Genomic DNA, 13,079 nt, shown 5'->3' with positions numbered 1-13,079 from the left:
GTCATTATTTAATTAGAATCCTTCTGCTCTTCTCCATTAATTGTTACCTGCTTGTGAGTCACCATAAGTGGAACACACACACAAGCATTCAAAGAAAGGAAAACTACTTATCCCGATAGTACCTTCAAAATGTGACGTATATATGTGTTTCATGACTCACCCTCCCTTTTCCCCTGCTACGGAGTCTAATTACACCTTGATTTTGCATTGGTGAAGGAACTAAGGATCAGTTGGTTGCTCCTCCCTTGTATGCCCTTGTGGGAGAGCAGCTTGGGGCTCTAGGATATGATGGGCATAGTCCTGACCTAACTGACACTGCTGGCTAACATGTTCTGATTTATGGTCTATGCATACCAGAAGTGGAACACTCATAGGCAACACATCTTGAACTCCAGTTACTGTAGAGATAAGTAACTTTCCTTTATCTTTCAATACTTGACCATTTTTAAATATTAAGTTTAAAGTAAGATACTTAAACCAAATTAATTAGAAGTGTACAATGATTTTTGTGTTTATTTTCTAACTGTTTTTGTTTTAGGTGACTTTCCCAGAATGCGTCAGGTGGATGACAATAGAGTTTGATGCTCAGTGTGGCACAGCTCAATCAGAGGATGTCCTTCGCTTGCTAATTCCTGTCAGAATTGTCCAGAACTCAGGATTTGGACAAAAGCAAACTCCTGTTCATGAAAATCTTAATTCATGGATTGAACTAAAGAAATTTTCAGGCACATCTGGATGGCCTACCATGGTCTTAGTGTTGCCAGGTAATAAGAGTTTTTATAAACTGCCTGTTTTAAATAAAATGGAGGGTTCTGGAGTATAATTAACAAAAGTGAACTTAAATTTTAGTAATTTCCAGAGAAGTAAACTTTACTTAGTCAAACAGACTTTTGATGGCTATCTTAAATAATGAAACTGAATTATCCAGTTTAGTTTTTAGAATATAAAGCTGAGGAGAAGCCAGGACTCAGATTAGAAAGGTGGGCCAATTATAGCAATTGGTTGGATATCATGGAGTAATTATTTGCCTTCTTTTATGTGGTATAGATATGCAGATTGCACAAGTGTTTCTTCTACCAGTTATGTTTAAAGGCTAATTTTCATATTTATTTTTGTGATATAAAAGTGGATGAAAAAGGAGGAATTCACATAGATTTATTTATTTTATGTTAATTTCATTCTTTCCTGTTAGGAAATGAAGCACTCTTTTCACTGGAGACTGCATCAGACTACATGAAAGATGAAAAGGCCTGTTTCTATGGCTTCAAGTGTTTTGCAATTGGATATGAATTTAGTCCAGGATCTGATGAGGTGAGAATAAGCGAAGCTACTAAAATTACACCAAATAAAATTGCTTTTCTACAGGCAGCTTATTTTATTCCTCCCTTCCCTAGTCACATTTTTGCCAACATATTAGCAAAATGATATTTTAAAATGGTCTCAACATATCTTTTGAACTGTAGTTGTATGGAGATCCGTTGTTTCATGCCTTTTTGTCCCGCTGCATGTGCATTATCCTACTGTACAAGGGTTCTCAAACTTTAACAGGTGGAACAGTCTATGGACTTGTAAGGCACTATGAAGTTCTATTATTGATTAAAAAAATAATCTATTCATTGCATCAAAACTACTCTATATCTCCTGTAATTCTGCTCAAGACATGTGCCCCAATTCCATTATGCTGAGAGATCAAAAATCTAGGAATGCTCTGTAATAATTATTAATCTATAAGTACATTTTATTAGCTTACATCGGGGCAGGCAAACTTTTTGACCTGACGGCCGCATCAGGTTTTGGAAATTGTATGAAGGGCCAGTTAGGGGAAGGGGTCGTGGCCCAGCCCCCACCCCCTATCTGCCCTCTCCCCCCGACCCCCGCCCCATCCAACCCCGTTCCCTTATGGACCCCTCCCCAGCCCAGGACCCCCACCCCATCCAACCCCTCCCCGTTCCCTTATGCGCGCGCGCCCCATCCACCCCTGGAATCCCTGCTGCTGACTGCCCCCCGCCACCCCAGCCAACCTCTCCTCACGTTCCTGACTGCTCCCTGGTACCCCTACCCCCAATCAACCCCCCTGTTCCCCGCCCTCTGACCGCCCCAACCCTTATCCACACCCCCATCCCCTGACCACCACCCCAAACTCCCCTGCCTTCTATCCAACCCCCCCACTCCCTACCCCGTTACCACGCTGCCTGGCACACCGGAGGAGCCAGCCATGCCGTCGCCACAGCACGGAGCACTGGGTCTGCAGCTGCGCTGCTCCAGGAGATCACAGCCCGCCGCCCAGAGCATTGCACCAGCGGTGCAGTGAGCTGAGGCTGTGGGGAAGGGGGAACAGCGGGGAAGGGGCCGGGAGCTAGCCTCCCGGGCCAGGAGCTCAGGGGCTGGGCCGGATGTGGCCCGTGGGCCGTAGTTTGCCCACCTCTGGCTTAGGTCATTGTAGGAACAGTGTCTTCTATTCTTTTTCCCCATCATTGTACAATACCAGACTCTTCAGAAAATGGTATACAGACCCCTAAAATAGAAAATAATGCAGTAAGTTGCTTATTGAGAGAAGTTTCTTTCAAACACTAGGTGTTGTCTGATGTTATGAAGAATGGAGATTAATATTCCTTATATGTTTTTATCTTAGTGTAATTACAGATACTTTAAACCTCTGAACATCTAATATTCTCTCAGATCCTCCAGAATATGTTGCCTCAGTAATACCTATAGAAGTGAAAAGAATGAGGAGTACTTGTGGCACCTTAGAGACTAAAAAAATTATTTGGGCATAAGCTTTCGTGGGCGAAAACCCACTTCATCAGAGGCATGGAGTGGAAAATACAGTAGGAAGATATATATATATATAGATATATACACAGAGAACATGAAAAGGTAGGAGTTGCCTTACCAACTCTAACGAGACAAATCAATTAAAGTGGGCTATTATCAGCATGAGAAAAAAAATCACTTTTGCAGTGGTAATCAGGATGGCCCATTTCAATTGTTCTTGTGTAATGTTGGCATCACTACACTCTTAAAGGAGGCCCCACCCCACCCATCTCAGTTTGTTTGCTGCCACAGAGAATAAACAGAAATCCTTTGTGACTTCAGGATCCCACCAGACACACTTAGGCTTCCAGCAGCCTTTGGTTGCTAGTTGCAGGGTGACTCCAACACAATCCCACTCCCAAATTTCCCCCCAAAATGTATGTTCTGCACTGTTCAACCCTCTCCTGGACAGTCCAAATATATTAGGTCCATTGCCCCTCTAAGAGGATCAATATGCAACAGTCTGGTACTTGAAAAGGAGTACCCATGCAGTTCACAACACTGGATTAGTTTTGATTAAAAATAAAACAAGTTTATTTAACTACAAAGAGATAGGGTTTAAGTGAGTACAAGTATAAGCCATTAAAGTCAGAAATGACTAGAGAAATAAAAGTAAAATGCTTCCTAGGACTAAAACTTAACCAGCTAGACTTGGTTCAAGATAAAATTTTTACCACATGCTCTCAGCAACATGGCTGACCAATTTTCAGGTCAGGATTTCTCCCAAAATCAAATGGCGGGGTTTCTATTGTTGTCTTGGGTGAAAGAGCAAGAGATGGATAGGGAGACATAACTTGGCATGTTTTTTTCCCCTCACTTTTATAGTTAGTCACTCTTTGAAATATATTTTCTTGAGGGTTATTCCTAGATAAAGTTCATTCCCATTGTGAGGATGGAGGCAAGGAGTATGGTGGTGAAAGAGGTTCCATTCTTTTGTTTGCCAAGGTGCAGATCTATTTGTTTCTGCCCCCCTTGCTTGCAAAAGAACTGCCACTTGACAGGTGATTGCCCATCAGCTTTGACAGGTGGCTAGAGGTGTGAGCTTCTCCTTTGTCTTTGAGAAACTGGTTTACCCACTCCCCAGACTTGTCTGGTAAACACATTTGAGACCCAATTTCAGTTAATTTATAACTTTATATATAGTGATGCTACACACATTTCATCATGATATTATTGACCAGTGAGTTATTCTTTATCAAATGATACATTAGAAGGCTATTTTATACAAAGGTGATTACTGTAGTATAAACGGTGTGATACAGGGGTGCATTCCATCACAGTGTTTCACTATACACTGAATGTACACAGCCTTTAAAGGAAACTGGCCATCCAACCTCAAGTACTCCAATAGCTTCATTGGTGGGAGAACAGGGGAAACATCATCTGGGGAGGAGGAGAAATCTTCATTGCCCATCACCTACCATCACAGTCAACACTGTTACTTCCAATTTGGCCTGGGGTCCACAGTACCAAGACCTCTAGGTACATGATCGTATAGGTTCTATATCAGCATGCTAGAGCTCAGAACAGTGCAGTGGGCCCTTAAAGCCTATTGAGGATCCCTGCAGAATTATATAATACAGTTGCTTACAGACAACACTATAACTGTGTGCTATATCAATAAACGTGGAGAAGTGCATTTCCAGCTCTGATCTGTGGAGGCAATAAAACTATGGCTGTGCTTCATCTAAAGCTAAACCTCATTGTATTTCACCTTGCAGGGGTGGATTAGATGGAGGTAGATTTGCTCAGCAGGCCATCTAATGATCAACAGAAGTGGTCCTTGAAACCAGTGGTGACTGTAGCACTATTTGACGTATGGGGCCATGCAGTAATAGATGTCTTTGTGCCCAACAAAACTACCAGATGCCAAGTTTATCACAGAAGAGTATACAGGAACAAAAGCTCCCTCTTAGATGTGATGTGGCAGGACTCAATCCAACACTATTCTATATGCCTTCTCTCCCATTTCCCTGATACCCAAGGTCATAAGGAATAGCAGTTTGGATAGAGCAGGGATAGGTAACCTATGGCACACGTGCCGAAGGCGGCACATGAGCTGATTTTCAGTGGTACCCACGCTGCCCGGGTCCTGGCCACTTGTCCGGGGGGCTCTGCATTTTAATTTAATTTTAAATGAAGCTTCTTAAACATTTTAAAAACCTTATTTACTTTACATACAACAATAGTTTAGTTATATATTATAGACTTATAGAAAGAGACCTTCTAAAAACGTTAACATGTATTACTGGCATGCAAAACCTTAAATTAGAGTGAATAAATGAAGACTCGGCACACCACTTATGAAAGGTTGCCAACCCCTGGGATAGAGTAAACATTATATTAATAGTCTCAATATGACCTTGTTAGCACTGGTATCTTCAGATTGCCAGAGAGCCACCATAATCACTGCCTGTCTGTCCAGAGGTCCCATCTTAACCACAAGGGAGGATTCTGCGTTCCAACCTGGAAATACTCACCTTACAATGTGGAAGATAGAAACAGTCCACTTTAGTCAGTAGGCTGTTTTTGAATGGCTCAAATCGTCCTTTTGTAATCCAGGAAAGGTGCCACTCTGACGTATGATTGTAATATCTGCTCAACGCAATTCTGTTAAGAGCAAGGGCTTCTCTCCCCTACATTCTCTAAGGAGCCTCTGCTGTCATAGAACTTTAATTTTGTCCTAACAAGCCTGCTAGGTCCTACTTACGAGCATTTTGCTCAAGTCTCTCTTGTGCACTTATTAAAATTTTCCTGTTACATCTATAATAGAAGTTCGAGAACTGCACACCATCAGTTATGCTACCACTACCCCATACCCGCATATCCTTCAGCAGTCATTTAGCACTCTGTTTCTACAGCTGCAGTGCTATAACAATGGGTGGGTGGGAATTAGACATAATCCAATCTAGCTATGTGATAGTTTACTTCCCTACCTCCTCCAAAACCCCCATTCCCAATCTTCTTCAGGGACCATTCTCATGAGGGGATTCTTAGGCAGGAAGTAGAGTCCCTCCTCCAATGAGGAGCAATAGAGTGGAAACCTCTCCAACACCAGGGAAAAGGCTTTTACTTGATGTACTTCCTAGTACCCAAAAAGAAGAGTGGTTAGAGACTCATTCTCCAACTCTGCAATCTCAACCACGTTATTTGCAAGCTGAAATTTCATATAATCACGCTTGCTTCCATAATCCCACCCCTATAAAAAGACATTTCCATTTACAGCTCTCTCTATGACGGACACATACATTGATGTGGACATTCATCCCCCCTCACAAGCAGTTTCTCAATTTGATGGTGGGCCCGGACCACTTCCAGTACAGGATGCTTCCATTTGGCTTTGCCACTGATCCTAAGCTCTTTACCTAAGTCATCCTGGTAATAGCAACTCATTTCAGATAGAAAAGTCTGACGGTCATCCCTTATTTCACCAACTGGCTTCTTGTTGCCAGGACATTTCAAGAGGCCTGCATATCGACCTCATTAATACTTCAGCTCCTTTTCTCTCTTGAAGCTAGTATAAACTTTGAAAAGTATATCCTCACTCTGATACAGACCACAGACTTCATGAAGTGACTTTAGACTCAGTCACAGCAAGAGCTTATCTACCAAGGGACAGGTTTCATGCCAGAACAACCTGATAGACCAGGTTATTTGCAACCCTCAAGTACCAGTCAGAACTTGTTTTCCTTCTGGGACATGTGGCTTCATGCACTTGTTACCCCATTCGCCAGACTCTTCTTAGATTGCCTAGAGCCGTGCCTCCAAACAGTGCATTCGTTGACCAAACACAGCATGAATACCACAGTGAACGCTTCCTTCCAAAGTAACGTAATCACTAATGTAACATAATCTGTAATGTAAAGTCATCCCATCAACTACATGTGGGTGTTCCCTTGCTATCCCCCTTACCGGACAATATAGTAATTACACATGCCTCCCTTTTGAGCTGGGGGGGGGGCCCACACAGACATACAGCACAATGCACTTGGACACCCCGAGAAACCAGGATGCACATCAGTCTCTTGGAATTTAATGCAGCCTGATAGGCTTGCAATGCCTTTCTTCAGTTTATCCAGTTCCATCATGTCTTCATAACGTTAAACAGCATAACCAACTTTTACATCAACAAGCAAGGAGGGGTAGGATCCATTCTCTTTTGTGTATAGAAGTAGTTGCCCTATGGAATTTGTGTATTAGGAATTGAATCACCCTGTCCTCATCTTACCTTCTGTGAACTCAGAATGTGTTGGCAGACACCCCCATTAGGCATTTTGCTATTGATAGTGGGAGCTGCATGATTCGGTAGTGAACAGTATCTTTGCTCAATGGGGAACCCCACTTGGAATCTGTTTGCCTCCCAAATGAACAGGAAATGCAACATCTACTGTTCTAGGGGAGCTCTAGGTCTACACTCTCAGGGCGATGCTATCTTCTGACCTGGTCAGGAAACCTGAACTATGCCTTTCCTCTCTAGCATTCCTACCTCAAGTCTTATGGAAACTTCAACAGGACAGGGCACAGCAGGAGTCATCCTCCTCACCCCCAATTGGCTCAAATAAATTTGGTTCCCAAATCTCCATTTAGTGTCATCTCATCATTCAATCAGTATCCTTTCCTTTCTTGATCTCTTGACCCAGGAGAAATGCAGTATCAATCACACCATCCCTGGAGCACTTCATCTCATTGCTTGGTTTTTGGATGGGTGTCAGACTTACAACATTCCTGCTCTGAAGCCATACAAGCCATCCTTAATAACAGCAGAAAGGAGTTCACTAGGTAACATTATTCAGCTGAGTGGAAGAGTTTTTTCCATCTGTATGCAGCTGGAACACAAATCCCATGTCAGCAAATATTCCCTTTATTTTGGGCTATCTGCATTCTGTCAAAATGACTGGGTTCTCCCTCAGTTCTATACAAGACCGCCTGGCAGCAATCAGTGTGTGCCATCCACCGTCAGATAATTACTCAATTTTGATTCGCCGGTTGCAGCTGCCAGTTGCGTGAGGTGGCCCTCCAGAGCTCTGAGCTGCGGGGAGGGGCACCCCTTGGAGTTCCCAGCCACCATGTGTGATGGGGGGACCCCACAGCTCTGAGCTGCCGCTTGCAACGGGAGGGACCCTGGCACTTTCAGCCCCTCCGGGCAGCGGGAGGACTCTGTATCTCCAAGCTGCCACAAGTACCTGGGGGACCCCAGAGCCTCAGCAGTAGTGGGTGCTGGATCCCTCCCTCCCCATTTTTCAGTTATTCTTAGTAAAAATCAGGGGCAGGTCAAGGGCTTCCATGAATTTTTGTTTATTGTCCATAACCTGCCCATGACTTTTACTTAAAAATAACCATGACAAAATCTTAACCTTAGTTATTAGCCACCTTCTTTGCTGTCCTCACTGTAAATTAGAGCATCTTTCATACTGCTCTAACTCACCCAGCTATCCATAGCTCCACACCTTCCCCCCCCCCCCCCCCCCAGGAATCCCCTATGCCAAGGATTCTGGAGTGTTGCACAGATCTGCGGCGCTGATTGTCTACCACCTGGGGACTTAGTTAAGCTGGCCAGGGCACAAAGGTTGATCTGGCTGTATTTTTCAAAGGGGTCAATGTATTCATCTCCTCTTGGTTTTTTTTCTCTTTTCTCCCATAGGGCAAGATTCTGATATCCTTGATCACATTGAATAGAAACTTACTCAACAAGCAATCCCATTGAAGTTCATGGGAATACTCAGAGTATGATGCTATTCAATGCAAATAAGGGTATTAACAAGTAGTCCCTAATTTTAAAAAAAAATGTACAAAGCAGAAGGGTATCCTTGCCATTTAGACATAAACACAAATTACACTGGTCTACAATTTTTGAGAAGTCGTCTGCTTCAGAGATAAAATGTGCTATTTATTATGTATTTTGATGTGCTGAATTCAAATATGACAATTAAAACAACTGATTGGCTACTGTTTCTAAGATATTTAAGTTTTTACATTTGATGTCTATGTATATTGTGTAGCTAGTAGAGTTTTAATCATAAATTGTAAACCTAGGTCTTTTCATGTGTTTATGGTTGCTTTACATGATAATATTTCACCTGTCCTGTTTATGTAACACTTTAAAAATCAGCAAAAGGGTTATATAACTAAAATGTATTATGAAACAAAAGGCAAAAAACTATTATGTACATAGTTTAGTCCTATTCAGTGTATACTCTGCGCTTCTTGGCTTGTCTTTTGTATTCATTAAATGGAGCATCTCTTGTCATTGTCCAGCAATAGTCTGCAAAGCATTGATGGGCTCCATTTGCCCTGATAGCGTTTCTCCATTGTTGCAATGTCCTGGTGAAATCGCTCGCCGTGCTCGTCGCTCACTGCTCCGCAGTTCGGTGGAAAAAAATCTAGATGAGAGTGCAAAAAATGTATCTTTAGTGACATGTTGCATCCAAGGCTTTTGTATGCCTTGAGGAGGTTTTCCACCAACAACCTGTAGTTGTCTGCCTTGTTGTTTCCGAGAAAATTTATTGCCACTAACTGGAAGGCTTTCCATGCCGTCTTTTCCTTGCCACGCAGTGCATGGTCAAATGCATCATCTCGAAGAAGTTCACGAATCTGAGGACCAACAAAGACACCTTCCTTTATCTTAGCTTCACTTAACCTTGGAAATTTTCCACGGAGGTACTTGAAAGCTGCTTGTGTTTTGTCAATGGCCTTGACAAAGTTCTTCATCAGACCCAGCTTGATGTGTAAGGGTGGTAACAAAATCTTCCTTGATTCAACAAGTGGTGGATGCCGAACACTTTTCCTCCCAGGCGCCAATGACTGTCGGAGTGGCCAATCTTTCTTGATGTAGTGGGAATCTCTTGCACGACTATCCCATTCGCAGAGAAAACAGCAGTACTTTGTGTATCCAGTCTGCAGACCAAGCAAGAGAGCAACAACCTTCAAATCGCCACAAAGCTGCCACTGATGTTGGTCATAGTTTATGCACCTCAAAAGTTGTTTCATGTTGTCATAGGTTTCCTTCCTATGGACTGCATAACCAACTGGAATTGATGGCAAAACATTGCCATTATGCAGTAAAACAGCTTTAAGACTCGTCTTCAATGAATCAATGAACAGTCTCCACTCATCTGGATCGTGAACGATGTTGAGGGCTGCCATCACACCATCGATGTTGTTGCAGGCTACAAGATCACCTTCCATGAAGAAGAATGGGACAAGATCCTTTTGACAGTCACGGAACATGGAAACCCTAACATCACCTGCCAGGAGATTCCACTGCTGTAGTCTGGAGCCCAACAGCTCTGCCTTACTCTTGGGTAGTTCCAAATCCCTGACAAGGTCATTCAGTTCACCTTGTGTTATGAGGTGTGGTTCAGAGGAGGAGGATGGGAGAAAATGTGGGTCCTGTGACATTGATGGTTCAGGACCAGAAGTTTCATCCTCTTCCTCTTCCTCGTCTGACTCAAGTGAGAATGATTCTGGTGCATCAGGAACCGGCAGTCTTTCTCCGTGGGGTACTGGGCGTATAGCTGATGGAATGTTTGGATAATGCGCAGTCCACTTTTTCTTCTTTGACACACCTTTCCCAACTGGAGGCACCATGCAGAAGTAACAATTGCTGGTATGATCTGTTGGCTCTCTCCAAATCATTGGCACTGCAAAAGGCATAGATTTCCTTTTCCTGTGCAACCACTGGCGAAGATTTGTTGCACAAGTGTTGCAGCATATGTGTGGGGCCCACCTCTTGTCCTGATCTCCAATTTTGCAGCCAAAATAAAGGTGATAGGCTTTCTTAACCATAGTGGTTATACTCCGCTTTGTGATGCAAAAGTCACTTCACCACAAACATAGCAGAAGTTATCTGCACTGTTCACACAAGTATGAGGCATCTCTGCTCACTTTGGCTAAACAGAAATGTGTCCCTTTGCAAAATCAAACACTGACAAATAAGAGAGCACGACAATGTATGATTTCTAGAGCTGATATAGGGCAATTTGTTCAGCAGAGTGATGTAAGCTTCGTTATGATTGCATCATCCATGACTTCTAGGAATAACATGATGCAATTCATATCATGTATGACGCAATACCAGCTTCAGATTGCATCATTCATTGTTTTGCCTAAAAAGCAAGTACTGTCCAAACCCAGTCATAGATTTATTCATAGATCCAGTCAAAGATGTAGTTTAGTCATTTCTGGTTTAAATTGAGATCCCTTCCCTTTATAACTCACTTATCCTCCGCCATTCCCAAGTCAAGGGTCGTATATACTGACCCAATAGCATATCTTGAAAACTAGAGCCAATCAGCAATTTTAAGCATCATTTTCATTCTCAGTGACGCAGAATTAGTAAAGTTTGACAACATTTATTTCAGAAGCATTTTGGCTGTAGAGCAGTGTTATTTTAGTGTCAAGACCAGTACATGGGCAGAACGAGAATATGATTCTGTGAAGGTGATGTAGCAAGCAGCAGTTGGGTGGTCAGTCCACTTGTATGCAGGGGCGGCTCTAGAAAGTAGGCTGCCCCAAGCAGCGCGGAGCGCTGCGCCGCCCTTCCCCGGTCCCGCGGCGGGTCCCCTCTTCCCGCGGCTCCGGTTGAGCTCCTGCCGGCATGCCTGCGGCAGGTCCACCGGAGCCCGGGACGAGCGGACCTGCCGCAGTCATGCCTGCGGGAGCTCAACCGGAGCCGCGGGAAGAGGGGACCCGCCGCAGTCTTGCCTGCGGCAGGTCCGCTTGTCCCGGGCTCCGGTGGACCTGCCGCAGGCAAGCCGGCGGGAGCTCCACCGGAGCCAAATGCCGCCCCCCCGGGAAACGGCCGCCCCACGCGCCTGCTTGGCGCGCTGGGGTCTAGAGCCGCCCCTGCTTGTATGCTCCACATTTCAGAATCCGTAATTGGAGTCCACTTGGGCTCAGTTGCATAAGGACTTGAGTCCAAGACACACCCTCTAGTTACACATTAGTTAGCCTGCATCTATGGAAGGTGGGGCATAATCAAGATTCTAGATTGGAGGGCTCTTTGGGCCAAGAGATTTTGGTCTTTCTTTGTATATTGTCTATCTCTGAAGGAAATCACTACCCTGGAAGCTCCTCTAGTTAACTGTTCCCACTAATTTGTTTCCTTTTCCTGTATGTGGAATGAATAACTTCCTGAGTGCAAGTTTAGAACCGATGCACCCAATTTTCAGAAGTGCTGAGCCAACCCACAGCGCTCTCTAACTTAAATTGGCATTGTACTCAGCACTTAAAAAAACAGACCCTTTGAACACAATGGAAGAGACTGCACTCTTAGGTTTAAAACATGAGCTCAGACACTTTTGTGTTCCACAGACAGAGAAATGGAGAAACTGGAATGGAGCACAATAGTCCCCTTTCCTCTGACTGGGGAGGAACAACACTCCCCTTCCCACCTTAGAAGAGGAGCAGCAGGGAGGAAAGAGAGCCTAGCATCTGGGGAAACTAGTGTGGGGAAGAAATTTGGGACTCCCTCAGGAGCAGAGAAGGAGGTTGAGACCATACTTCCTTTCTCAGCCCAGAAGAAGGGGTCTTTCCACATACAAGGACCAGCAAGGGGGAGGAGGGGTTCTCATTTCCAGCCCACCTGCAGAGCAGCAACATCAATGGGGAGAAGAGCCCCAGAGCTTTTTACCCTCCCTGAGGGCCAATATACAGGGAAGAGGCTGTAAGGGGCTTCTCCTGAGGACCAGCAGCTGGGTGGAAGGAGAATCTGGAGTCCCCCTCACCCAGTAGGGTAAGAAAGGGAGAAGCCCTTTGAGTAATGGTACCTCTAAGTTGCATACGTGAGTGGGTTCATGCATGCTGCATACATGAGCACATCTTAGAGGGAACATAGCTTTACGGTATTAATGCATGTATCTACAGTTGGTTTATCTAGTAGTATGTTTCCAAGTTCCCACTCTTGTAAGTGAATGCTACAGGCTAAAGAAAACAGTTATCTTCTGGTAAGAGTGATTCTGCTGAGTGTAAAAGCCTAGCAACCGCCTACATTTAATAATCCTGTTAATCAGAGAAATTGTTTTCAACCTTTTTTCTACTGTGATCCCATGTTACAACAAAAAAAAAGGGTCAGGACTCTCCTCCCTTATAGCGGTAAAGCAAGGAATGTGGTTGTAACTCCGTGAAACCTGTTTAGGACCCTAAGAATGAGCACCCTTGAACTAGAGCACAATATTTTTGTGTCTCACAATCTTCAGTAGTGTGTGGGCATTCTATTAATACAACTATTCAGCTTTTCTTTTCTGAAACTACCTTTGACTTTAAAT

At 43.9% G+C, this 13,079-nt stretch overlaps 1 protein-coding gene across 11 annotated transcripts in view; it reads left to right on the top strand.

The window, feature by feature from the left end:
- Positions 1-13,079, top strand: part of MYCBP2 (MYC binding protein 2) — a 432,876-nt gene that overhangs the window by 247,108 nt on the left and 172,689 nt on the right. For all 11 annotated transcript variants that reach the window (XM_039512057.1, XM_039512192.1, XM_039512052.1 and 8 more), the window contains 2 exons: positions 539-764; positions 1,193-1,311. In XM_039512057.1, the coding sequence (XP_039367991.1) occupies positions 539-764; positions 1,193-1,311 (345 nt within the window). The remainder of the gene's footprint in view (positions 1-538; positions 765-1,192; positions 1,312-13,079) is intronic.

This window comes from Mauremys reevesii, linkage group 1 (assembly GCF_016161935.1).
Source record: "Mauremys reevesii isolate NIE-2019 linkage group 1, ASM1616193v1, whole genome shotgun sequence".
Taxonomy (NCBI): domain Eukaryota; kingdom Metazoa; phylum Chordata; order Testudines; family Geoemydidae; genus Mauremys; species Mauremys reevesii.
The sequence above is the reverse complement of the archived record's forward strand: the minus strand, read 5'-3'. Positions and strand labels throughout refer to the sequence as shown.